This window comes from Chenopodium album, chromosome 20, assembly GCF_948465745.1.
Source record: "Chenopodium album chromosome 20, dcCheAlbu1.1, whole genome shotgun sequence".
NCBI classification, from domain to species: domain Eukaryota; kingdom Viridiplantae; phylum Streptophyta; class Magnoliopsida; order Caryophyllales; family Amaranthaceae; genus Chenopodium; species Chenopodium album.
This window is the reverse complement of record NC_137853.1, coordinates 24384055-24410871: the sequence shown is the minus strand read 5'-3', so window position 1 is coordinate 24410871 and position 26817 is coordinate 24384055. Positions and strand designations below refer to the sequence as shown.

The 26817-nt window shown below is 32.8% G+C and overlaps 3 protein-coding genes across 3 annotated transcripts; 2 read left to right on the top strand and 1 right to left on the bottom strand.

Moving 5' to 3' along the window:
• The first annotated feature begins 5827 nt into the window (after nucleotides 1-5827).
• On the top strand, nucleotides 5828-9621 carry LOC145598761 (uncharacterized). Its single transcript, XM_081655152.1, has 7 exons — nucleotides 5828-5908; nucleotides 6006-6081; nucleotides 8611-8677; nucleotides 8761-8883; nucleotides 9012-9095; nucleotides 9181-9267; nucleotides 9352-9621. Exons 2-7 carry the CDS (start codon nucleotides 6014-6016, stop codon nucleotides 9436-9438), a joined length of 516 nt encoding a protein of 171 aa, XP_081511278.1. The 5' UTR covers nucleotides 5828-5908; nucleotides 6006-6013; the 3' UTR covers nucleotides 9439-9621.
• A 1386-nt stretch (nucleotides 9622-11007) lies between these two features.
• On the top strand, nucleotides 11008-15495 carry LOC145596638 (protein DETOXIFICATION 16-like). Its single transcript, XM_081652848.1, has 8 exons — nucleotides 11008-11392; nucleotides 12558-13105; nucleotides 13235-13321; nucleotides 13741-13797; nucleotides 13951-14189; nucleotides 14407-14525; nucleotides 14609-14695; nucleotides 14793-15495. Exons 1-8 carry the CDS (start codon nucleotides 11033-11035, stop codon nucleotides 14850-14852), a joined length of 1557 nt encoding a protein of 518 aa, XP_081508974.1. The 5' UTR covers nucleotides 11008-11032; the 3' UTR covers nucleotides 14853-15495.
• A 191-nt stretch (nucleotides 15496-15686) lies between these two features.
• LOC145596637 (bifunctional aspartate aminotransferase and glutamate/aspartate-prephenate aminotransferase-like) lies at nucleotides 15687-22843 on the bottom strand. Its single transcript, XM_081652847.1, has 10 exons — nucleotides 22571-22843; nucleotides 20330-20564; nucleotides 20085-20178; nucleotides 19887-19990; nucleotides 17384-17632; nucleotides 17193-17306; nucleotides 16939-17022; nucleotides 16382-16552; nucleotides 16132-16245; nucleotides 15687-15998 (listed from the first exon to the last, which is right to left on the bottom strand). The coding sequence occupies exons 1-10, from the start codon at nucleotides 22690-22692 to the stop codon at nucleotides 15855-15857; spliced, it is 1431 nt and encodes a 476-aa protein (XP_081508973.1). The 5' UTR covers nucleotides 22693-22843; the 3' UTR covers nucleotides 15687-15854.
• Between the last annotated feature and the right edge of the window lie 3974 nt (nucleotides 22844-26817).

Below are 26817 nucleotides of genomic sequence, written 5' to 3'. Positions count from 1 at the left end.
TATTAAATATTATTATTATTATTATTAATTATTATTATTAATACTATTATTATTATTAAATATTAATTATTATTATTATTATTATTATTATTATTACTACTACTACTACTACTACTAATATTATCGCATTATTATTATAATCATTAAATTTTTAAAGTTAAATATTAATTATTATTATATTAATTATAATTATTATTAAATATTATTTAATTATTATTATTAAAAATTAATAATTAGTATTATCTTTAAATATTAGTCATTATCTTAATATTAATTGCTATTATAAAAATCAATTATTGTTATTATAATTAATATTATTAGTTACAAATATTATTATTACTATTAGTATAATTACTATTATTATTACTATTATTATTATTATTATTAAATATTAATTATTATTGTTATTGTTATTATTATTTTTTTTATTAATAATTATTAATAATTTATTATTATTATTATTAAATATTAATAATTATTTATTATTTTTTTTATTAAATATCAATAATTAATTATTGTTATTATTATTATTATTAAGTATTAATTATTTATTATAATTAAATATTAATTATTTATTTATTATTAAATATTATTTATTATTATTATTATTATAAAATATTAATTATTATTATTATTAAATATTAAATATTAATTATTTATTATTATTAAATATTACTTATTATTATAATAATTTAATATTAAGTAAATAATTTTAAGTAGAGCAGAGCAGGGCAGGGCAGAGCAGAGCAGATTGAAGCAGAGCAGAGCAGAGCAGATTTCAGCAGAGCAGAGCAGAGCAGAGCAGATTTCAGCAGAGCAGAGCAGAGCCAAGCTGATTTCAGCAGAGCAGAGCAGAGCAAAGCAGCTCTAAAGAACGGGGCCTAAACCAACTTAAAACCTTTGTATTAGTCTCACAAACATAATAATAAAATAATTAAAGCAATAATCCACATCATAAACTTATGGAAACTAAGCATGATTCGCTCTTCACTCATGCCCATCAATCCATCATGAATATGCTTCATCACCTGAAAAGTTTCTCTCTACTTGTCTCCACTACTCTCCATTAAAAATGGGTAATCATAGGGCCAAAGTAAAGACAAGACCAAACAAACTTACAAACACACAATCAGCAAAGCTGAGTACATAAGCGTAAATAAAACACTCTAACATGCTTTCACCCTATCATCACACAACTTACCTTGTTGCACCTGTTTACAAGCATTCAACATATAACATGACCCTCAAATAAATTACTAATTTATTTATTCATCTTGATTACGCATCGAACGGGTTTCCCCTTAACCTGCCCTAATAAAGGGTACTCACACGGGAGCTAACCGTGTCAGTATAAAAGAACCACTCGTAATTGACGGAATTCCTCCGCAAAATAAAAAGGAATATACAGCGTCTTGTACTCCTAGTAGAAGTTATGGTCAAATATAAAGTCGCATAACTCTCCCCATATGTTCATACTCAAGGTATATATGTTCCAAGAGTTTTGGTGCATAATCTCTTTCACTTTACGTTGTTTTACATATTATTAAACTTGATGATGACTATCAAACCATAACACATTCAATCATTATAATTATTCAAACAATCAAATATACCAATTTAATTCCTATCCCTTAGTGTTAAAGACACCTTAAACGCATATTGCGCCACAATTCCTAAGACACCAAAATATAATTTAATCTTCGTGTTCAAAGACACTTAAACAACTCCTCTCTCATGTTTATAGCATCAATAAAAATAATATGAACCATAATAAAATGGAAAAATTGATAAAAATAATCCCAACTTTCGTCGGTTTGCTTAAAATAATCCCAACTTAAGGTTATTTTTAAATAATCCGAACTTTGGTGGTTATTTGCTCAAAATGGTCCCAAGTGACCGGTAACCTATTGAAGAGGTAATTTATTTTTTTTTAAAGTTTGAAGTGACACGTGTCATTCCCTTATAATAGGTTGAAAAAATATTTTTTTTAAAAAAAAACCAAGACCCACACAATCCCACATCCACCACCACTATTCCGGCATACCCTCCCTAAAGCCTAGCCTAGTTCCCCTCGCCGGCACCCAGACAACCCTCCCCCTACACCAATGCCGGCAAAACCCATTCCTCCATCCCCTACCCATTGAACCACCAAACCGCAACCATTCTCGCAGACCAAAACCCCTAAAATAACCATCTCCTACCTCATTAAAACCCGAACCACCCTCACGCAACCTCGAAACCCCTAGTCATTTCCAAGAATTTTATCAAATCTCGGCTCATTTCCCGAACACACAACACTAAGAATCTCATCAAATCTCAGCTCATTTCCAAAAAACTTTACTTTTAAAGATGAAACCAGAAAAGTAGTCCTTGTTCAATGAAACCAACCATTAATAGAAATTCACCAACCAAAAATCATTCTATTGATTTTCAATTTTTTTGGGTACAATATTATCTTATTTTTCACTAATAATGAATTTTATTTCCTACAATCATATGTAGTAGCTCAGCAGGGGTCGTTTTGAGGGTAGGTTAGGGTCGTTCGGGAGGTTTAATGAGGTAGGAGAGGGATTTATAGGGGGTTTGTTGGGTGGGTTTATGGGTTGCGATTGGCGGTTCAGTGGGTAGGGCATCACCGTCGCCGACTCCGGGGAGGGGGAAGGTTGTTTGGCCGCCGGCAAGAATGGGGGGTTCCGGGGAGGGTCGTGGCTGGTGGTGTGGAAGGGTGGTCATGGGTGGAGCTGTTTTGTTTTTTTATTTTTTTTTTAAGTTTCTCTTTTTTTCAATTTTTTTAAGTTTTTTTTTATTTTTATTTTCAACTAATTACATGGTGACATGTGTCACCTTAACCTATTGTAACAGGTTAAGTGACCAGTTGGGACCATTTTAAGCGAATGAACCCCAAAGTTCGGATTATTTAAAAATAATCCAAAGTTGGGATTATTTTGAGCGAATGAGCAAAAGTTGGGATTATTTTTATCAATTTTCCCTAATAAAATTCCTTTTCAATATTCCAAACCAAATTAAACATGTAATTTAATTAAACATGCTCTTTATCACGCCAATAAAAAAAGTGTGGTTCATATCCAACATGCCAAATAAATTATTTCCGATCATCAATCCATCACAAATAATCCATGTTTCATAATTCAATCACCAATATCAACCAAATCACAAATTCCAAACATAATCTAGCATGATACTACTTGGAATTAACTAATCAAAGCCTAGCATGTTCCTACATAATCAAATATATGCCAAGTACGCGAACGTACCTTGAATACGATCTTAAAATCGCTACGACTATATGAAATCACTCACTTGGAAATCTCCTACAATCCAAAATCATAAAGAGACATTAATATCTACTCCTCACAAATTTACAGCAATATTTACACTCATTAAATCACTCTTTTTTTTCTTTATTTAATTTTACTCATTAAATCACTCATAAATTAATTAAAACAAGCTGAAAATTAATTTAAAACCCCTTAATTTTATCCCAATTAATGGGTATTATATAATCCCCTCAAGAAACTCAATTATGGCTTACTAACCAAATTTCCAGTTTTATTAAATCATTAAAACTTGCTGTAAATATGTTTTAAAATACCCAAATCAAAGATTTAAACCATCCAAAAACAAATTTCACCATCATATAATAATTTAGAAGCCTAGGGTTTTCAATTTGGGGCTTTTTAATTCAAAAACAAGTATGAAAATATATATGCATAATACTTAAAATCAAACATCATGAAAATCATCACAAAACCCATAAATAATAATTAGATTAAGGATTAAAGCAAAAAAAAATAATTTTTTAAATAGGCGTGCGCTAAGCAGCAGCCCCGACACCACAGCCAGCTACTGGCGCGTTGTTGATGGTGTCGTCGTTGCCGTCGGCGCCTGCTAGTGGTGCGGCGGCCGTCTGGCGGTGTGGTGATGGCCGACGGTGGTGCTTAAAAAGAACAAAGGGGAAGGGGAAATAAGAGAGAGAAAGGGAAAATAAGATGAGAAAGAGAAAAATTACCTTTGGGTATTCTCCACTCTGGGCAAAGTTTAATTTGCCCATGTGTTGAATATTTATACCCCTTTTCTCTAGAAAGCCTGTTACGCTTAAATTCCCTTCCTACCTTTACTAATCCCTTTTCTATTCAAACTTGTATTTGACTTTGACTTAAAAAAAAATTCCTTTTATAAAATCAAATGCCCCAAAATATATTTTAAAATTATAAAATAAAGTATTTCCAAAATTATTAAATAAATAAGTAAAATACCATAAATTACTCATTTCGAATTATTTAATACTTTACAAAATACTTATTCAAATAAAAATATGTATAAAAATACGGGATATTAATATAATGTTTTAAAGATGTGACATACAGAGTAATACCAAGTATTTATTATGATTTATTGTGCCATTATTAAAAGATATGGAAAGTGGAGTAATAATAATAGTTAAAAAGGAATATATTTATTATAAGAGGTTTGAAATAAAATTATAATAGTTATATTATAAGAAAATTCCCAAAGAAGATTTTAGCAAAAAAGGAAGGTGTGTTTTTAGAGGGAAAAAACTACACCAGGAATTGACACGTGTCATTCCTAGTATCTGTTTTAGTATTATGTTATTGATGATATTTCCTATTTTTTATTCACTTGCAACACAGCTTTATGGCACACGCTTTGAGATCGAGATTATATTATATAAACAGACATATATTTAAAAATGATTTTTACACATGCTACCTAACCCTACTATAATCCTTGCGTTAAAATTATTTTGATAGAATCGTTTGTTTACCTTCAATAACCATCTCCTAAAATTGCGTGCCTAAAATGTGTATTGCAAGTACTTCCTCTGTTTTTTTTGTTCCATCACTTTAGCTATCACGGAATCCTAGAAAATTTTTATAGTAAAGAGAAAAAATAAATCGGGCCCATGTGATATGAGAGAAATAGTGAAAATTTATCGGTTATAATGGAACGTGATGCTAATAATTTAATTTGAAACTTTCGATTCAAAAAGTGATGCAACTAAAAATAATCGTAGGATGTTAAAAAAAAAAATAGATAAAGTATACAAATTGATAGTTTTATTTATTTATTTATTTTTATTTATTTATTTACATTTGACACAATTAATTTAGTATTACTCCACTTTAAAATAGACCGACGTCACCGAGCATAACCCAAGTACCCAAATTGACACCATGATGGTGGGGGAGTATAAGGTGCTAATCGAGCTTGTCGATCACGAGCTTAGGGGTGATTGACTCGATTCGGAAACATTTTACCTGGCTCAACCCATACTTGCTAAAATATCGAGTCAATAAAACCTTCTCGACTCGTACTCGTTATAGTTTCGAGTTGAGTCGAATAGGTCACGATCTACTCGTTAAGGTTTTGATCATACTAAAATATTAGGCCTTCATTTTTTTTTCTCTTTATATAGTTTTCTTTTTTATTTGTTTTTCATCAAAGGTTTTCAGTTTTTTTTTAGATAATACTCCATCCGTTTTTAAATACTTGCTCCACTTTTTATTTGCGGCCGTTTTTAAATAATTGCTCAATTTTCTTATTTGAAAAGCTTTTTCAATATTTAATTAATTTCTCTCGACTCAACATATATTCTCTCTCCTTCAATTTTCTCTACTAATTTTGTTTTTTTTACATTTTTTATTCATCCACCAACCCCACTACTTTCCTATTTTATTACTTTTTCTAATTTCGCCTAAAACTCCGCATTTGGAGAAAATGGAGAAGTATTTAAAAACGGAGGGAGTATAAATTAACTCTTATTAAATGTTAACTCCTGTTTTTCTCTCTCCCTTCCATTGAAGCCTTACCCTGAGTTCTCCATTAAACCACCTTCTAAACTTTCTCTCCTCCATTGAAGCAGCTGGTATGTATTTTCCTTTTAATCACAAAATGTCAATTTCACAATCTAGGGTTTAGTTTTGCACTATTGGCTGATCTCTTGCCCTTCCTGCCCTTTTCAGCGTCCAAGATGAAGGTGTTCGATGTTGAGGCTCACACACTGTCGCTCTTCCTCTTCACTGACGTCACCAATTCAAAGTAATTCTACTCCCTCAACTTTTGTTTGCTTAATGTGTTTGTGTAATGAACTAAACCACTAATTCGAATTGTATTTTCAGTTGAATTGATTATTTAATAAAAAAAATTGAGCTTGTAATTTCAGAAGATTAGTGATGATTTAAATTGCGGATGTCTTCACTCATTTGGATGTTGATACTTGAATTTTTGTTTTTTTGGTTGTGATGAAAATGATGAAAGGGGAAGCTATTGTTTAATTTATTATTATTACTTGGGTTACATATTACTTGCAACTGTTGAATTTTTTTTTATATCATAAATGAAACCCAAGAGTTTTTATAACTTGGTTTGCCAAATAATAGTATGTTACTCAGACTTGGTATTTGCCCAAAAATGTAGTGCGATTGTGTGAAAGTGATAACACCCTTGTCGAAATATGTAATGGACCTTGAGGTGAAGTAAAGAATACGAGTATACAAATTACAAATTATAATCAAGGTAAAAACAAAGGGGGATGATGGTGCAGGAGAAAAGATGGTTGTGTTGGAATCGGAAGCGTGTCATTTGTTTTATTTTTACAATTGGAAATATGTCATCTAAACAATGAGCATAACTCTAAGTAATAGTTGATAATGGTGGTAAGTAAGTGTATTGTAATTAGGCTCACGACTTAATTAAAATACTATTGTGGAATATACTTAAATTAGACTACTAATCAATAGCGACTCCTAGCTAAGCATATTGATTACTTGATTGAACTTTTTTAAAGAATTCTGTTCAATCCAAAAACTTTTAGTAAGAGTTATTCACATTGTTTGAAGGACATACTTCCAACGATCCCCCAGTGTGCATATCCATTCCTTTGTCACTAATTGTCTCTAGTTGAACATAAGGTAAGATTATCCGGCAGCCTTATCTAGCTCAAAATTATTCCTCAAGCTCATGAGTATTGTCAAGAAAAACAATTATTTCATAATCCGTTTGAATACTGCCATGATTTTAACAGTTTACACTCTTTTAGAGGCCCACAAGACAATGATCCTAATATTAGGAGGACAATCCCAAATTTTGTAAATTCAATTGTATCGTGTTGGATGTGAAGTTAACTACTTGAATGGACGAGTTTTTTTTATGGTGGTTGTTCCTCCAAGGACTATGTGCTATGGACAATTTTTTAGCTTACTGAGTAACGATTGCAAGATGAAAATAATACTACCTTTGCCTTTTCTGTTTGATGGGTCTTGATTTCAATTGGGCCAAACTATAGATGTTTTGGGAGTTAAAATGTGAATGGTTTACTAAACAATGGAGGTTAGTTTCTTATGGCTATATGATGCTACGATTGAATGGAGTGAGCCAATATATTATTTGAGGGTGTAGCCTGTTCAAAAGAAGATTACTAGCTGTGTTTTAATACTTTTATGTTGCCAAAGTCAAGTACTCTGCTAGATTATTGCTTGTTATTACTTGATTTTGTAAATGTGATCATGGGTAATTCTTTTGCTTGATAGCTGTTTCACTCTCTTGTTATCCTCTATGCATTGTGCTTTTGAAATGGTGAGCTGTTTCACTCTCTTGTTATCCTATATGCATTTGATATGTTGAGTACTCCTTTATAGTAATACCACCAATAATATCCTGAGGCCCTATCAACGCACGTATTGGAATCAATTCCTGTTGAGACTACAACCTCTGCCATTACAAGATATTTCTCAGGTCTTGAATTGATTTTCAGTGATTATTGTTATTATTTAGATTGACTAAGATTATTGCTAGAGAAAGAATGAGATAAATATCAGTGTTACTGTTGTGCACCACCTCATCAATGTTCTTAGCTTTTGTTGTTGCCTCTTAATTTGCTTATATTATCCTAAGAATGCTCAGATCCAAATAAAAAATAAAAGCAAATCTCAATGCGCATTCTATAATATCCTATCTGTGGGACAAGGTTAGCTGTGTTTCATTTTTCTCTTGAATGGTTGACTTCAATTTTCTAACCGGAGGAGGTGATTCTAAGGTTCTTAGATTACACAAGAGAGTGAAGGGATTTCTATTACTTGTGCCTTTTGTTTTGAGTTCTTGATTATTAAAATTAATCAGCTAACAAATGGATCAATATCCCCTTTTTCACTCCCAACTTTAATTGGTTGTTCCCTATTTTGCTATTTACTTAAAATTTAATACTCCGTATTGCATATTGATACAAATACAGCTTTACATTGAAAAAATGTTGATTTTATATGTATTCTATCTGTAAATTTTTTTCATGTAAGAGACTGCAGCTTTAAACCTTTATAGATACCTTGAAAATCTTCTGGGATTTGTTACATTGGTGATTTTCGGTTATGTTAGCTGTACATAGGTAGTGACCCCAGTTGTGGCAAGAAAATTTACATATCGTTGCGGGGCTGTTTCTGTTAAGGGCTTCTACTGTTTCCGTAGTGCATGTAAACTAGTACACATAAATCATGTGGATACTACATTTTTACATTTTAAAAGCAAGAAACCATATGAACGTAAAAGGCCACTTTTTTATGCTTGTGTTTGCAGAGAACTTTTGGACTTAATGCAAACAGGAAACTTGGTGCCAGAAGTTGCTTTTCTTAATGCATCTCTTGTGAGTTCTCTAAAACTTTGCTTCTATTCTCTGTTTTGAGCGAGGTTAGCCTTATCATTTTATCTAATGTTTTTTTGGTACAGATTCCTGATGCCTTCCCTGTTCTAGCAGCTGCCTACAAGGCTCTACTGTCTAAAGGACGGGAGACTCTCATGACAAGAACACTTCATTCTGAGCTAGTTTACAATTATTCAGGATCTAAGCATGTAATCATCTTTTTATTGCTAATTAACACTTATGCCACCCCCTTCCTTCCCCCCTTTTTTTTTTCCCTTTGCTGCCCCCAATAGAATGTTTTGGATGGCATCTGTTTATATTATGTTCATGTTTACAGATTACGGAATCTTTAAAAAGGTGTGGCATTTCTGATAGTTGTACCTATATCCTTGCCGCATGTTTTGATGCTTCAGCAAATGAGGTGAGCCATTACCTATTATTTTCCTGTTCATTGCTGGCTCTGAAACATAGGGCATATATAACCATGGATTTTGGAATGTATTTAGATAAAAGCCATTCAAGACATTGTCAAGGGAAAGGAGATTGATTTGGAGGAGTTAGCAGGAAGAGCAAATCAAAGCCAAATTCTAAAGGTAGCATACTTGACACTTGATTTAATCACTTGTTACAATACTTTATAAGCATGCCCTTGGTTAACACGTTTGATTTATATCCAGCATTACAAAATTTCCAGCTTGGAATTGGGATTAGGCTCACTCGGGGATGCCATTACATGTCGAATTGCTGCTCGTGATGCTTTATGAAGAAAAGGACTTCTTAAACGGTTTTCATTTTGTGCTAAATTACGTTACATTTCTTTATAAGAGTATGTTGTACATTACTTAAGTTTAATTTTTGACATTTTGTTGATGAAGATTTTGTATTTATGGTCAATATATTGGCCACCAATTTTGTGCGCTTAGTCTATACGAGCTAACTTTTTTGTCTGTGTTTGGAGTCAATTCTGGTTAGACCCTTTTTTTTTTTTTGGAATATTAGTTCTGGTTAGACTTGGACGAAAGGAAAATTGGTTTTAAAAATACTAAATTTTACCATTGGATGCTAAATAATATTCAAAAATTTTAAAAAAGAAAAATTTCTTTATCAGCTTTCTAACTACTTTGCGCCGAATGATATGCTGCTTTGCTTACCTTGTTAGTAGTTAATATAAGAACTTAAGAGCACTATGCATATGTCCATTATTACTTTCATATTGTGTATATCCGTTTTGATCAAGTAAATTAAGCTCAATGTAAACTCGTAATATCTTTATTATATGAGAGTGGGGTGTAGCTTAAATGGTTACAGGTCCCCTTCCGATTTCAATAGATCTTGGTATCGATTCTTTGCTAGGAATTAGCATGGTTTCCGACAAGATTACAGCAGTAATAATGACAGAAAATTAGGAAGAAAAATCTGATTATAGTATTAAGATGAGAATTATAACTAATAGAACGATAATTCCACATTTGAGAGGTGGATTCCCTCCTAATATGAGCTTTTGAGAGGCTCACTCTCTCCCAATAAGAATCCTCACAATATTCATCATGATGATTATTCCTCCTAATGAGGTCTATTTATAGAAAACTCTCATAATAAACTTAAACTTATTCCCCAAGCTACTATTAATAGGCTATGACTAACTTTATCATCTGCCTTTATGGTCTATAAAGACCGGAAAAAAAAATCTTAAATACTACTATATAATTCAAGACAAATGGGTGTGGTGCCCCTTGTAATCTAAAATACCCTCTTCCTTTAAATGTAGAAGAGTGTGAATATTATAAAATAACATGTAATATGGCAAAAGGCAATAGATTAATGACTAGCAATTTAATATTTAGGAATTTAGACTATCTCATGTGCATAAAATAATAGAATTATGGAATGAGGAGGGAACTTAATTTTATAATTTTACATCAAGCTAAGGATTGTGTCAATTTAATAGCAATAATCATTTTTTTTGCTATAACCTTTAGGTGGATAAAAAGACTCTATTTACAAGTTTGTCATGAGATCTGTTTCTTAAACAAATGTCAATATTATTAACGATGGAGTAGGAATTTTCCTTCAATGATTGATGGCTAATAAATGAACAATGATAGTTTAAACCATTAATTCATCATCATATATACAATTACACATAGTACTGGTATATATATTATTAGTGGCTACTAAATGAACCGTGATAACAATACCTTGTCTACACGTAGTCACCTCAATGCTATAAACAAAGCGCGGAATTACTAAAATACCCCGGGTGCATTCACCTTGTTCCCGAGTGCATATAGAAATAGTTGGCCGACTTAACCTACAAAATCACGAGTCAAGTGTTACTCCTAAAACTAATAAAAAATAATGGAAAAACAAGAGAACTCCTCAACAACTTCCCCTCTTCTTAGAACAATACTCAATGAAGAAACCAAAGAAGAAGGTATTCAGATTGATCAAAGAAACATATATGAATCTCAACATGATCAACTTATTAACTATGATGATGGTTCAAACAAAAAGAAATATCATGATTTGGGAAAGAAAGATTTTATAGAAGAAGCAAAGAGACAAGTATGGTTAGCAGGTCCATTGATATTAGTTGGTCTCTTAACATTTTCATTGCATATAATCTCTCTTATGATGGTCGGCCACCTCGGCGAGTTACCTCTCTCTGCAGCTTCTATGGCTACCTCTTTTGCTTATGTTACTGGCTTCAGCGTGCTGGTTAGTTGGTTTTTTTTTTTTTTTTTTTTTTTTTTTTTTTTTTTTTTTTTATTATATTATTATTATTTTTTTTTTTTTTTTTTTTTTTTTTTTTGTGTGTGTTTAGAGAACTCACAAGCGGTTGATGAGAATAGATCCCAAGATCACTTAGAATTGGAAAGGAAGCTCTTACCACTTGAGCTATCCCTTCACTCTCCTCTATGTTCTAATTTAAGTGTACAATAGTTTTTTATTATCTAATTTTTTTTATCTTTACTTTTATGTCATATGCTATTGATCAATATGATAAACTAAGCAAATCAAACATAGACTTTTCTACCTAGTTTGTGTGATATGAATATTGTGCACGTAAATATGATTTGACATTTATAACAACATCAATGTACCCAAGCAAATCAAACATAGACTTTTCTACCTTGTTTGTGTGATATGAATATTGTGTACGTAAATATGATTTGAGATTTATAACAACATCAACATACCCATCAATAACAATCGAAGCGTTAATCCCAGTTGAAGAATAAACCTCCCAAGTATCACCACATGTAAGTGTTCCACATTGATTGAAGAGGAGAGAGTTAAATACTTTATAAGGCTAAGGGGCTACTCCTTCTATTGCCATATGGTTTTGGGAAGGAACCTCCTTTGATCTTATGTTGATCTTGTGAAGTGGACTCTATCTCTTGATTTGCCGATGTGGCCTAGACTCGTATTTGACATGGTATAAGAGCCAAATTACGATATGGGACCTTAATTAAAGGGCTAAAGTTCACTAGGCAAGAGTTGGTCCATATGAGGGGGAGTGAAGAATCACTCTAGACCGAAAAATCACATGAGACAAAGTTAAAAGAGACCTTACATGTGAGGGGGAGTGTTGAAGAATAAACCTCCCAAGTATCACCACATGTGTCCCACATGTAATCTATTAGACCCCGTTCACTTCACCTTAATTGGAATTATTTTTACTAAATTGAAATTATTTTTTTTTAATTTAAATTATTTTTACTGAAATTATTTTTACTGAATCTCTATTATATTTGATTTTTACTGAATATTTTTTTTACGGTGAGGTGCACATGTCCTTAGTACCTTTAAGGACAATCACATATAACTAATACACAAGACATACTCGCGTTTTGAATTGAATTTTTGTCTATGTGAGCAGCTCGGAATGGCGAGTGCACTAGAGACTGTATGTGGCCAATCATATGGTGCAGAGCAATACAATATGGTGGGCATACACACACAACGAGCCATGGTCTTGCTGATGTTGATAAGCATCCCCATTAGTGTAATATGGTCATATACCGAAACTATTCTGGTGACTTTAGGACAGGACCATGAGATTGCAGCTGGAGCTGCACTGTACGCCCGGTTTATGATTCCAAGTCTCTTTGCCTATAGTCTTCTTCAATGCCTTATCAGATTCTTTCAAACACAAAATATAGTCATTCCCATGATGCTGACCTCTGGAGTCACTACTTTATGTCACATATTATTTTGTTGGTTATTGGTGTTCAAATTTGGCCTAGGAATCAAAGGAGCTGCCCTTGCAAATACTATATCGTACTGGATTAATTGTCTTTTGTTAGCACTTTATGTAAAATTTTCTTCGTCATGTTCAAGAACTTGGACTAGCAGCTTCTCAAAAGCATCATTTCAAGGTATTCCTGCTCTTTTGAGGCTCGCTATACCATCAGCTGTCATGGTCTGGTAAGATTCTATTAGATTCTTGTGGGAAGGACTTACATTTGCAATAATTTTAGCTGCTTAAAAAAAAACATTTAATATTTGCTATGATTTTAGTACGTTAAAGAACTTCTTTTTCTGTGATTGGAACAGTTTGGAAATGTGGTCATTTGAGATGATTGTTCTCTTGTCTGGTCTTCTGCCGAATCCAGCATTAGAAACTTCAGTGCTTTCTATCAGGTTTGTCTTTGAACATTGCACTTTGTTGTCAACTTAAGGATTAAATTTATGAAAAAATAAAATTCTTCTGTTCTATTTAGATTATGACTTCATGAGAAAGCAACTGTTATCTAAAATCATTTATTAGTCATATAGAGAAGAAAGTGTAGTGAACTGTTCTTTAAAACTTGTTATTATGATGACGCAGATATTAAATGAAGGGCCTCAAGGCACAGTATGATACAGTGCTGAAAAAAAGGATGGTTTTAAATTGTACTTGAGCTCTGGTACTGAGCATTCCTGATTACTGCCTAAACATGCAATAGGCTTGGCGTATTAATATTTCACTATCTTTTCCTTTGGATGGATAGGTTTTTAGAAAATATGATTAATATTATTATGAAAGGAGTTATATTTGTTTTGAAATTCAACTCTTGCAGCCTCAATACTACCTCACTTGTGTGGGTTGTTCCTGAAGGTTTCAGTGGTGCAGTAAGGTGAGCTTTGGTTTGTTTCTGTTGCTTTTAGAAGTTTAGTTATAATCTTATCTTCTTTGATGTTGCATACTTGTTTGACTTTCACAAACGCTGCCAAATATCTACTTTGAACTTTCTTAGATTCTAAATTCTCTTTGGGCTTTCTGTCCACAGTACTAGGATCTCCAATGAATTGGGAGCTGGGAATCCAGAAGCAGCAAGATTAGCAGTATATGTAGTTCTATGCATGACAGTTTCCGAGAGCATTATTGTGGGGTTGATTCTTCTATTGATACGAAATTTGTGGGGTTATGCTTACAGTAGAGAGATGGAAGTGGTCAGATATCTTGCTTCTATGATGCCCCTGTTAGCAACAACCAATTTTGTAGATGGACTCACTTGCGTCTTATCTGGTAACACCCCTACATATGAACTTCAAACAGTTATGTTTTGGAACCAGCCAAATTGGTTACTAGTATATGTTTTTACTAAAACTGTGCGCGTTGAGGCATGGTATATATATAGTTGTAGCAAATCTGCAATGACAGTAGCTAGCTAATAAAATTCCCTATTTGCAAAACTTTTAATGTGGTAGTGCACAGTATTTTCTAATTTACTGTGAACATTCAGGCACTGCTAGAGGATGTGGTTGGCAAAAGATTGGTGCATATATCAATCTAGGGTCATTTTATCTTGTGGGTCTTCCAGTTGCTATCCTGTTAGCATTTTTAATGCACATTGGAGGAAAGGTAATCATTCACTCCTTTACAGTATTAAACACCTTAACGATTGGTTTTAAAATTATTAACCGTTCTTGCTGCCTTGCTAAAAGGGTCTATGGTTAGGGATTTTATGCGCAATCACCCTTCAAGCTATCTCCTTCCTTGCTATTACTATGAAAACAAACTGGGAGGAAGAGGTAAAACCTTAACCAAAATTTTACATTCTTTGCAATTATCTTCATCTCCCATCTCCTTTGATATCAAATTGACCATGATCTTGTGATTCTTCTTTAGGCCAACAAAGCTACGGAGAGAGTCTTCGAATCCAAAGTTCCCAAAGAGATGGTTTTCTGAAGCTACAATGTTGTCAATGACAGAAAACAACAATCTGTGATAAGGAAATCAGCTATTCAAACTAATCTATGATGCCTGGATCTTTTGACCAGAAGCAAAACTCTGTACAAAATGAACATATGAGATGAATTTAACCTTTCTTGTTGCTATAAGGATCTTCCAGATTCCGGATCCTTTCAACGTTCAGGGCTAATGCAGTTCAAGCTGGTGATATTTCCTCCGTGAAATATTGGTGCAAGCATTTCATCTTTCTCAGAAGAAGCTCAACAGCAGAACGATACAAACAGAAACAGAATAATCCAGTTTGCAAATTGAAACTTCAACTTTTGTTGATTTCCATTGAGCTATAATCTATATATAGCTGGAACTGCAAGGGCAAGCAAGTTCCACTTCTCAAGCTCTTATGTAATTCACCTTTTGCCCAAACAACTTTTATACGGGTTCATGTAGCATCTTGGTGGCATTACAAGAGACAAATTTTCTAGTTCATGTTTGAGTACTTCATTTGATTTTGGTCGAACTCAAATTTGAGCATTGTACTTTATTCAAGTTTTGCTTGTCTAAGGATTAATCTGCTCGTTAATCTATGGAGCAAAGCTAATAGAAAAACTTGTCTATATAGCCTTATTGGGTTAATTAGATCATAACTTCATTTTTTAAGAACCCATTTAATTTTTAACCCCTTTTTTTTTTTTTTTTTTTTTTTTTTTTTTTTTTTGTGTGTGTGTGTGCGCGCGCGCGCATATTTAAGCGCTGGTAGTAGTAACTTCAAAATAATAATGGTAATTATAACTTAGTATTGAAATATATGAAAATTAAAGATACATACAAAGATGCAATTCTAATGTTTTCTTTATTCAAGTGTTCACACCAATGCTGACAAAATCAGAGACCATGATTCTATATTGTACTGAATAGATAATTAATTGACAGTTGAGTTGTATTGTATGAACTATGAGGTAAATGGTACAGGAGTAAATAGTTTTCTTCCAAATGAACAAGTTAGTTGATTGACACAGGCAACTTGATCAAGGCAATGGCTTTCTTTATGTTGTCTAGGGCCTTCTTGAGAGTGGAAAGAGATTCTGCATATGAAATGCGAATGCAGTTGTCATCCCCAAAAGCATCTCCTGGAACAAGTGCCACCTGAGAAAGCCAACGTTAATTTTAAATATCCCTTACCATATTATTATCATCGAACATCATTTGTTACAAGCACCAAGGTAAGAGAGTGACATTGATCAATTGCAGTCTACAACAAAAATCAGTACAAGCATACCTGAGCTTTGTCGAGTAAAAAGCGACAGAGGGATTCTGAGCCATTAATGGCACCAAACCCTTCCACTTCTGAACCATAATAAGAGCTGAAATTGAGGAACAGATAGAAAGCTCCCTGCAAAAAGTCCGGTCAATATAACTGGCTCCCAATACAGAGAGATATTTTTTTTTTTTTTTTTTTGGGGCGGGGGGGGGGGGGGGGGGGGGGGATTTTTTTTGACATGCAGCAAGAGATGGTGAACAGAAAGTACCTGAGGATCGGATATCTTTACACCTTCCAGCTCACTGAAACCTTTAATTAAGAAATCACGTCTCTCTCTAAATGCTTTTACCATTGTTGCCACTGCCTCCCCGCCAGCCTTACCCATTCCAAGAGCAGCAACCCCCGCTTTTTGGGATATACTGCAGGCACCTGAAGTTGACTAGAACAGCAGAACAAATAAATCAACTGCAATTCAGGGTTTGAATTTATATCTATGTTTTGAATTTTAAATCACACTTTGAAATTCAGTGTACTATTCAACTTTCATCAGGTATTAAATACTATATAATCGCCATATTTTATCGTATGAATGCTACAATTATTAACTAAAAAAAATAAATAAATAAATAAAAATAAAATAAAATAAATAAATAAAAACCACCCTGATATTGTGATAACCAAAACAAGTCATCAGCCAGATAATTCATGCTACCATTATGTATTTATATTTTAATATTTGACATTCAAAACAATTTGATAAGTTTTAAGCTTATAAAAAAAATTCAAATTAAGAACATTCAAAGTGGTAGCATTAAGTAGTTATACCTGGCTCTGAATCTTTCCACAAGCAGCAACAAAATGTTTTGGACCAGCAAGATATCCAAGTCTCCAACCAGTCATAGCAAAGGCCTATGATTGTCAAATAAAGTTGAAGAGTGAGAGTAGAGTAGAAATCAAACAGCATACTAATTCAAATTAATTTAATATATTGTCATCCACAGATTCCACACTAAAGATGCAAAATGATCTAAAGGAGAGTAATTTGCATCAGTTAACTCAGTAGCCCATCTGCAAATTACCTTAGAAAATCCATTGACAGTCAAAGTCCTCTCCCACATTCCTGGTAGTGAAGCAAAGCTAGTATGCTTAGCCGGTGAATAGATGATATGCTCATAAATCTCATCAGACAAGACCTAAAGAGAAAATCATACTTCGACAATTAAAACCACAATGATATGGGTATACATGTAAGAAGGCAGTCTGCTACTACCAGAAGTCGTGGGTATCGTGCTACAATTGCAGCAATCTCTTCAAGGAGTTCCTTGGGATAAACAGAACCTGTTGGGTTGGATGGTGAGCATAGAATCAACAACCTTGACTTCTCATTCAGTTTTGACTCCAGATGCTTCGGGTCCATTAAAAAGTTACGAGATATTCCAGTGTCAACAATCACAGGAGTTGCATCAGCCAACCTTGCCATTTCAGGGTAACTCACCCAATAAGGTGCAGGAATTACGACCTGAATTTGATTCATAGGCAAATCCATTGATACCAAGAGTGTAATAAAATTAGCTATATAGAACAAGAAACATCAATAATAAATAAATTTGCAAAACAATCAAAGATCTTCCATGTATATGTTAAAACACTATTATTTATAAACTAGTTTGTGGACCCGGGCGATGCCCCAGATTTTTACATGCATGGAACTGATCATTAATATATGTTGTAATTTATGATTAAAATTTCTTGTAATTAAATTTGTTGTTCATGTTGCCATTTCCTACACATTAATATTTTGTATTCAAAAGATTATATAAAAAATGACATAGCTCAGTGGTAAAACCCTTAGTTTTAGAATTAGAGGTTGTGATTTCAAATCTTGTGGTGAGCATTTTTTTTATTATTATTATAAGTGAATGACATATAATGAAGACAAATGGAAGGAAGAGCCACGTGGCGTTATGAGTAGTTTCATGGGTGATGTGGTGTAGTGAGGGGAACTTACGTGACACGTGGACATTGTTAAAAACGGGAAATTCCCTGTTTCTCATGGTGAGAAACAAAATTTGTTTCTCATGATGGCATTTTCGTGAATAAATCAACAACTTTTTCAATATTGTGGGCTCCATAGTTGAATAAAGTTGAAAAAGTTGTTGATTTATTCACAAAAATGCCCCCATGAGAATTCGTTTCTCACGGTGAGAAACTGGGGCTTCCTCGTTAAAAACGCCTTTTAATATATTAGTATAGATTCAATTGCAAAAGCTTCCCAAGTGCAGACCCTAGTCACTCATCGGTCAGAGAGATACTCATCAGGTTCATGGAATGATGGGCAAGGTAGCAAAATAGTAACTGCCAAATACTACAATGAAAGAAAAGAAACCTTGCAGTTGCCATAATTTAGTTTAGTCATAATTCCATTACAGAACATTGAAAGGTGATTGGTCTGACAAAGAGTTAAATGATTATACATGATGAAAGCCGTCAATTGCAAAAGTGATGCAACACAACAAATGTTTCATACAATTCTATCATGTACCAATAACACAACTTTGATTATTTAAAATTTAAGAACATCTATAGTCCAACAAGAGCTCTATCAAAGCCTGCTAGCAGCGGATAGAATTTACGTAAGCTCTAGTGAGGGTGGGAAGACCCACATCACATGGAATTTGGAGAGTGAGAGTTAGTCAGGGTTTACATAACATTGATTAAGTATAAAATTCCATTTCAAGTAACAGAAAGATTTTAGTAGACATTAGAAAAAAAAAATACAAGAATTTTATGGATGGTAGGAACACTTAAGCTATGTTTCCTTCACCTTCAATCTAGCAACACATTAACTTATTCTTCTTATAATCAAAATAGATAATACCACACCAGTCTAGATTTTTTTTTATTATTATTTTTTTTATATTTTTATATTTTTTAATTTATTGATCATTGCTAAAATTCTTATATCACGTATTAATAAAAATTATGAAAGATATATGTAAATTACAGATAAAGAATAGTCCAACAAGACTTCACAAGAAGATATTTTTTCTTACTCCCTCCATTACAGATTAATTGCACCGCTTTGACCAGAGCAAGATTTTACGAAAAACAATTGAATTCTTGGACTATGAGAGAATATATTAGCACAGTCAAAACTTGGTCAAATCATGATAAATATAATAGATACTCCCTCTGTTCTGTCTTTAAGAAAATGTTGAAGAATGTAAGTGGATGTAAAAAGAAAAAAAAAGTAGGATAACGTAAAAGAAAAAATGTAAATGGGTGGGTTTATGTAAGAAAAAGGAGAATAAAGTAAGAGATAGAATATGGAAAGGTGTAATTAATGTGAGGTTAAAGAGGTAATATGGTAAAATGGGTAAGCCAAAAATAGAATATAGCAAAGTGTAACATACAAGAACGGATTAAAAAGTGGGCATAACAAAAAAATAATGAATGGAGTATTAGATACGACCAAAATTAATTAGAATTACAGACGATACGATACAACATCTTAGAAACTTTATATCATTTCACCTTATTTTGACACGACCATAAAGCAAGTGGCTCACGGGTAAGTAAGGTGTCTATGTTTGTTAGCACGTGACAATACATAGTCTTCAATAAGCATAATACGAGTGAAATCTTGCCCACATGTTCATTGAACAAAATTACAATAGTTTGAGGAAACAGTTTATTTTAAATGAAATTTTGATATGATGATTTGCAAAAATGTAGCAAGTGTAATAGTTTGTTTGAAAGAACAACAAACTCACCTCATCGCCAGGTGAACAAACACCTAGCACTACTTGTAGAATAGATTGTTTAGCTCCATTACTCACTAAAATTTGGTCTGGGGAGTAAGCAATTCCATTTTCCTCTGTATTAGAAAGCTAGACTTTAGCTTTTTGTTCTTTCTTTTAATCAATCAAGATCCACAACAATCACACAAATAAAAGAAACAAGACACTAACCTTTTAATTTGTGGCAAATAGCAGTGCGAAGTTCCATAGTACCTGCATTTGGAGTATATCTAGTATGACCTTCACGAATTGCATTAATGCCAGCCTATAAAGGGAAAAGTACAAATTTAAAAACAAATTTTTTTAATTGTTCCTGATAAATGAGAGCATATAATATTGTAATATGAAGCAAGTGCAACATCAAAAAGCAATCATATGAGCATGATGTGTAATCAGCAATAGGGGTGATATAAGACCTCAGCTATCACCGATGGGGTATCAAAGTCGGGCTCACCAGCTGCCAACCTAATTACTGGAACACCAGCTTGTACAAGAGCAGTTGCTTGATCTGTTATCGCAACAGTTTTAGAGGGCTTAACAGAGTTAACCCTTGGACTCAATGAGACATCTAGTTCAATAGGATCAGATGTACTTTGAGATCTCATCACCACTCTTAGTCTAGGAAAAAGATCTTCCCTAATGTTTGATGTTCTGGTAATACACAACAAATGGATTAATTATAAATTCGTCAAGAAACAAATATAAGTATATACCTAGAAAAAAGTCTCATGAAAGAAAGCAAGTTTAGTAGCTACAACTCGGAATAATGACAATAAACAAGACATAGGCTAAAAACCTAAGCGTTTGTATAATATAGGATAAACAAGATATATGTAAGCATCACAGTTATTGAATTCAAAAAAATGTAAGCAATAGTAAAGCATGGATATGTACCACCAATATGAATTTAATGTTCACTTTCATGTTACATTTAGATGGAAAACGACACAAACAAATTTTGGTTGAAATATACAGAATTTCAAAAGGTACAATGAATAAAAACTACAAATGTTCACAACTATAAGCATAAAAGGCATAAAATTGAACTTCACCAATTCAAATTGCATAAGGAAATTCAGATTGAAATCAACATCTGGTCAAAACCTATGGGCTGTAATCGCACAACATTAATAGAACTGCATTTATCCACAGTCAAATATTTACCAATTATTGGAAATTTTAACTTATAATGTTTCAGATTTTTTCACAAGGCAAAGGCACTGCCATACGCCCTCTATTTTTTATGGTTTTTTTTTTTTTGGTGCTCCGGTTTGACATTTGCACAATTCCCATGTACCATTTTGACCAATGTTTTTTCTTTATACATATGATGATCAAACATAGTCATATGGCCATACGGGTACTAAAAAGGTTGTCCCAATGTATAGTTTTTGAATATTATATCTTTATAATTTATACTTAATGATAACTACAGAAATTATTTGTCAAAGTTCTAGCAAATCCCGTTAAACTGGGGCAATTAAAAAATAACAGAGGGAGTAGGAAATAGGAACTTAAGTAATCAGTAAGCCTCTGTTTGTTTGAAAAAATACATGTTCCAAGAAAATTGTTAGTGAACCAACTCAACCAAAAGCTTACCTTAAGCTAATGGTTGAGGCCCAAGAATATGTTTTATACTCTATTACTCCCCCTCACATGAAAGGCCCTATGGGCTTGAAATGTAGATGCAACACAGGCCCACCCATACCTGGTGCGAATTAATTCCACTTTGAAGGAAGGGTGAATGAGATTCGAACCCGTGACTTTTTTTTGTGTCACGCTGGCTTTGATACCATGTTAGTGGACCAACTCAACCAAAAGTTTAAGTTAATGGTTGAGGTCAAGAATATGTTTTATACTCTATCAAAAATGATTTCCCAATTTTCTTTGTTAGGATTGTAAAAATGATGAGAAACAATTTAAATAGAAGAAATGCCATTTTTTCCGGTCTACTCTCAACATCGATATCTTTTTCCTTTCCACTTCTCTTTTTCTTCTTACGCTATAATTTCCTTAAGGAAAAAAAACAAAAGAAACTTATTTTCACAGCTGCATTTTCCCTTCAAAAAGGGTTTGCCACGGAAAATCATTTTCTTTATTTTTTTTAAGGACTGGAAAATCATTTTCTTGAAACATGTTTTCCATCAAAATAAACGGAGACTTGAATAAATTAATGTTCAAGCACGCACAAAAGTTATCATAAAGGACATTGCTCACCAAGTACACAGGGAAGAGGTTCATTTTCTTAATGATAGGTGTTGGTCCAAGTGTCCAACAAGCCCACAGATTTAGCAATTGTAGTGATTAACTTCTAATATTATGATCAAACAAATTCAATTTACCTTTGTAGAGATTGACAATAAATTTTTCATATAAGAAATAGTATAAATTATTGCAATGCCAATTCTTCAAACAATTTTTAATCATCAAAATACTGAAAGTGCACACTAAGATTTCCACCGGCCAACAAATGAATTAATAACTTTTTTTTTTTTAAAAAAAAAACCAAATTAAAAGCAATGAATGTGAAAGAAATTCATAAGTAACTAAAATTTGATGATAACTATACAAGATAAAGAATCAGATACATAATTGAAACTAAAATTTAAATTCGAATTGGACAATTTGACAATATTTAGAAACGAGGAGAATCATACTTGAAAGAAATACCGACGGTATGAGAAGAAAGCGAGAGAGGTCGACCGGAAGGATCTCCGACGAGTTGACGGCGGTGAGGTTGGTGGGAAAGAGTTGGTGAGCAGGCGGCTTGGAGTTGCATAGTTTTTTAGTTGGTGTCTGAGTCCACGAGCTGGTGGGTAGGTGGGAAAAAGACTAATCAAAGTGGAGTGGAGATGTGTTTTTTTGACGGGAAAATGGAGTGGAGATGTTAATATTGAGGTTTGGTGGGAATTGGAATTTATCGGGGTCACTTTGATGGAATTTATAAAACTACTGCTATTTATAAACGATCTGAATCTCGTCATTTTTAATTATTTGCTTAACTTTTTTATTTGAAAACATTTTACTATTATATTATATTAATATCATATTCTCTCTCCTCCAATTCTCTCAATTACTATTATTTTAATTTTTTATTTTTCCATGAACCTCACTTATCTCCATTTTTTATTACTTTCTTTAAGTTATCCTAAAACTCTGCACATGGAGAAATGGAGCAAGTATTTAAAAACGGAGGGAGTATTACTTACATCAAAGGATTCTAATTTCTAACTCTACCTCATATCCCTGGAATCACATACTTCTCTCATTAAGATTCACAATCCATTCTATTAATGAAGTATAAAATTCATTCCAACAATAAAATCAACAATTTTAGACTTGTGTATGGGTTTTAGAATTCATACCTCTCAGGTTCCATACCCATCCATTCTAGTTTAATGAACCAAACACCACCTAATTTAAGCCCGTGCGATGGTGAGCAAGATGCTTGGAATTACATAGTATTAGTTGGTGGGAAAAAGTAGGTGAGCAGGCGGCTTGGAGTTACATACTATTATTTTTTAAATAATTTAAATTTTAATATCTAATCATGATTAATCACTATTCATTGTTTCTACGTACGAGACACAATTTTAAATCCCATTCGTCACTTTCGCTCAGGTGGCAAGTGGATTTGCTAATTTTAAAATAATATATTTGCTTATGTGGCAAGCCGAATGTTCTTAAAAATTTCCTACTTTATTGATATTTTAGATTCTAGATTTAAGCCTGTGCAATGTGCGTGCGGTTTTTGAATTTTTATGATCCAATTGTTTATTTCTTGTAATCTCGTAATTCGTAACATTTTTTGTTATTCTAATTTTTTTTTACATAAATTTAAGGTAAATTTGTTTCTTAATTTTTTGAATTATTTGATTAATTTTAATTCTCATTTTACTCATTAAATTGAAATAAATTATGAATATATTTTCTCATTCATTGAATTTAGATAAAATGATTAATGTTGAAAGTTTTTTTTTAATATTTTTAATTATTTTTTTGAATTATTTCTAATTATTTTATTAATTTTAAATCTCAATTTTTTCATTAAATGAATATTAATTATGTCTCATTATCGAATATTTAGAGAAAATTATTATAATATTTCGTAATACATAGTTATCAATATCATAATACTCTATGTATATCCTATATGGAGGATTCAAAGTAAATTGTTTTATCTTTTAACCCTTTTTTCAAACAATTTCACCAGGTGAAAAAAGAAGATAAGCACCGCCCTAAGACCACCGGTTATTAAAAACCGGTGGGGAAAATAGGAGGAAAAATAGGCGGGATTTTGAGGGGAGGTTTTTGCCACCGGTTCAGTTTGAACCGGTGGGAAAAATCATTATTGCCACCGGTTTACCAAACCCGTGCCATTTCATTTTAAAAAAAAAGCCCCCCTATATAAACCCTAACCCTACTTCATTTCACTCACGGGCCTCCTCCTTCTCATCACTCTTCCTCTCTCTCATTCTCTCTCCTCTCCCTCTCTCTTCTGCTCCTTCGTCTCACCACCACCACCACCGTCTTCTTCTCTAACTTCTCATCTATCTCGTCTCTGCTTCTCTTTCCTCTCTCTCGTCTCTCCTTCTCTCACCTCTCCCTCTACCACTCCTAACCACCTACCTAAAATCACCACCGCTACTAACCACCCCCGCCACCAAGATCGACAACCCCCTTCGACAACACCACCGTCGTCCTCCTCGTGATGAAAATATAAGTTTTCAAGTCAAATTCGACCATGAAAACTCTAGATCTAGAGTTTTCATGGTCGAAATTGGCCTCATAAACTCAATTTCAAGGTATGAGTGTCGTTGAATGAAGATTTGTGTTGTTTTTTTTCATTTTTTCTGTTTTTGGGTGGTAAAGTCGTTGGTGGTGTGTTGTGAGTCGTGGGTTGTTGGTGGTGGGTTTTTTCTGGGTTGTGGGTTGTTCATCGTTTTCGCTGACCAAATTTCTCAATTAAATGATGCGTTTTAATTAAATGAATAGAGATCGTAGTACATTTTTTTTCTGGACTTAGTTTTGGATTTTAATCAATTTTCTGGGTTTAATTTTGGGTTTAATTTCTAGGTTTGATTAATCGATTTTTCTGGGTTAAATTTCTGGGTACATGCATGAGTGTGTTTTTTTTTTTGAAGCTTGTAATGTGAGTTTTATTAATTTTAATTTTGTGTTTTAATTGTTGCAGGTACTAGTTTATTACTCCACACAGAAGAATCAAGATGTTAATTTTTAATTTTGGAATCATGTTGTTGATGTTGTAATTTTGTTTTTTGATTTTGATGTTGTAAATAATTTTTTTTTTCTGATTTTTATGTTGTAATTTTTGTTTTTTTTTTGTTTTTGGTATTTTACAATAAGAATTTAATGATAATTATATTTCAGTTGATTACTTGATTATGATGTTGTGTTTCTTACATTTAATTATTTGATTGTAATTTTTGCTTTTTTTTTTGGGAGGAAAAACGAGCACTCGTAGCAACCAATATCACCAAAGTTTGATATTCCGTATTATTTCAAGTGATTTTTTTTTTTAAAAAAAAAAAAAAAAAATTCTACATGGAGTATTGCCACCGGTTAACCGGTAGCATTAAATTTTGAATAAAAAAAAAATCGGAAAGTGACTATTGCCACCGGCTAACCGGTGGTAATAATATATAATGCCACCGGTTTTGAACCGGTGGCATTGCATCTGACTATTGCCACCCCCCAAATGCGGACCGGTTTAAAACCGGTGGCATAGGGGTGTTTTGAACCGGTGGCCAAATGCGTTTTTCTTCTAGTGTTTTATCTTATAACTTAATATTATATATCACTCAAAATTTATCTTCCAACTTAATGTTAATATATCGCTTCAAATTTACCTTTTATCTAATAAACTATTGTTAATATATCATAAAAAAAAATATTATTTTATTTATAACTCAATGTTACTAATATATCATTCAAAATATATAGTTTTTTTTTTAAAAAAAAACCTTATTAATATATTGTTTTACACGAGTTGTTCATATAATCGTCAAACCTTTAAATATCGATATTTAAAAAATAAACAATATATTACTCCATATTAGGAAAACCAAAAAAAATCTATTTTTTATCAAATAAACTTTATTAATATTTTGAATAAATAAACATTTTTTTATAATTAATTTATCTTAAACAAACAAAATTTAATTGTTAATTTGCAATAATTCATAGGTAATACCAACTATAAATCTCTATAGTGATGACTAAAAATGTGAAAATGATATCATCGTAATTATCCATTATTTTTTTTGAAGCAAATGAGGATGGGAATTTATTAAGTCAAATCAAGCTCCACCAAAGCAACAAGGCTTTGGGAGAAAACATACAATTACGTTCAGTCCTATAGGTAGTTTCCCACCGTGCCACACTATGAGCAACTACATTTCCCCCTCATTTAACATGCTTACAAATAAGGGAATTAAAATTAAGCTTGCTCTTATGATATCCTCATAGAACAAATAAATCGGGGCACCACCTTTATGTTTGTTGTTGACTGCTTGCACAACATTAATTGCATCACATTCTAATTCCACGTCCCTGTAGATAAGTTAGTTGGCTAACTTCACACCAGGCCAAAAGCAGCAGCACCCACTTCAAGTTAGTGGGCTAGCATAACTCGAGCTTTTTGACCGCAATTACTAGTAACTCTCCAGCCGCATCTCTTATAACCACCCCAAAACTCATTTCATGGGCATCTACATTCACTCTAGCCATAGGAGTAAAAGTGGGAAGCAATATAGAGTTAGAGCTCACAGGTAAAGGATTCACCTACACATGAACCTTCGAATTATACATGGTATAATCCACACACAACTTCACAAAACTCACAGCCACACTCACAGGATCAAACACCAGCTCGTCATTAAAA

Bases quoted from the DNA above. Each gene is read 5' to 3' on its own strand.
- LOC145596638 (XM_081652848.1), top strand. From the start codon at position 11,033: ATGGAAAAACAAGAGAACTCCTCAACAACTTCCCCTCTTCTTAGAACA. The intron at 13,798-13,950 runs GTGAGCTTTGGT...TTCTGTCCACAG, and splicing joins GGTTTCAGTGGTGCAGTAAG to TACTAGGATCTCCAATGAAT. The intron at 14,190-14,406 runs GTAACACCCCTA...GTGAACATTCAG, and splicing joins ACTCACTTGCGTCTTATCTG to GCACTGCTAGAGGATGTGGT.
- LOC145598761 (XM_081655152.1), top strand. From the start codon at position 6,014: ATGAAGGTGTTCGATGTTGAGGCTCACACACTGTCGCTCTTCCTCTTC. The intron at 8,884-9,011 runs GTAATCATCTTT...TCATGTTTACAG, and splicing joins ATTATTCAGGATCTAAGCAT to ATTACGGAATCTTTAAAAAG. The intron at 9,268-9,351 runs GTAGCATACTTG...ATTTATATCCAG, and splicing joins ATCAAAGCCAAATTCTAAAG to CATTACAAAATTTCCAGCTT.
- LOC145596637 (XM_081652847.1), bottom strand. From the start codon at position 22,692: ATGCAACTCCAAGCCGCCTGCTCACCAACTCTTTCCCACCAACCTCAC. The intron at 20,179-20,329 runs GTCTTATATCAC...TTCCCTTTATAG, and splicing joins CCCCATCGGTGATAGCTGAG to GCTGGCATTAATGCAATTCG. The intron at 16,246-16,381 runs GTACTTTCTGTT...GACTTTTTGCAG, and splicing joins TAAAGATATCCGATCCTCAG to GGAGCTTTCTATCTGTTCCT.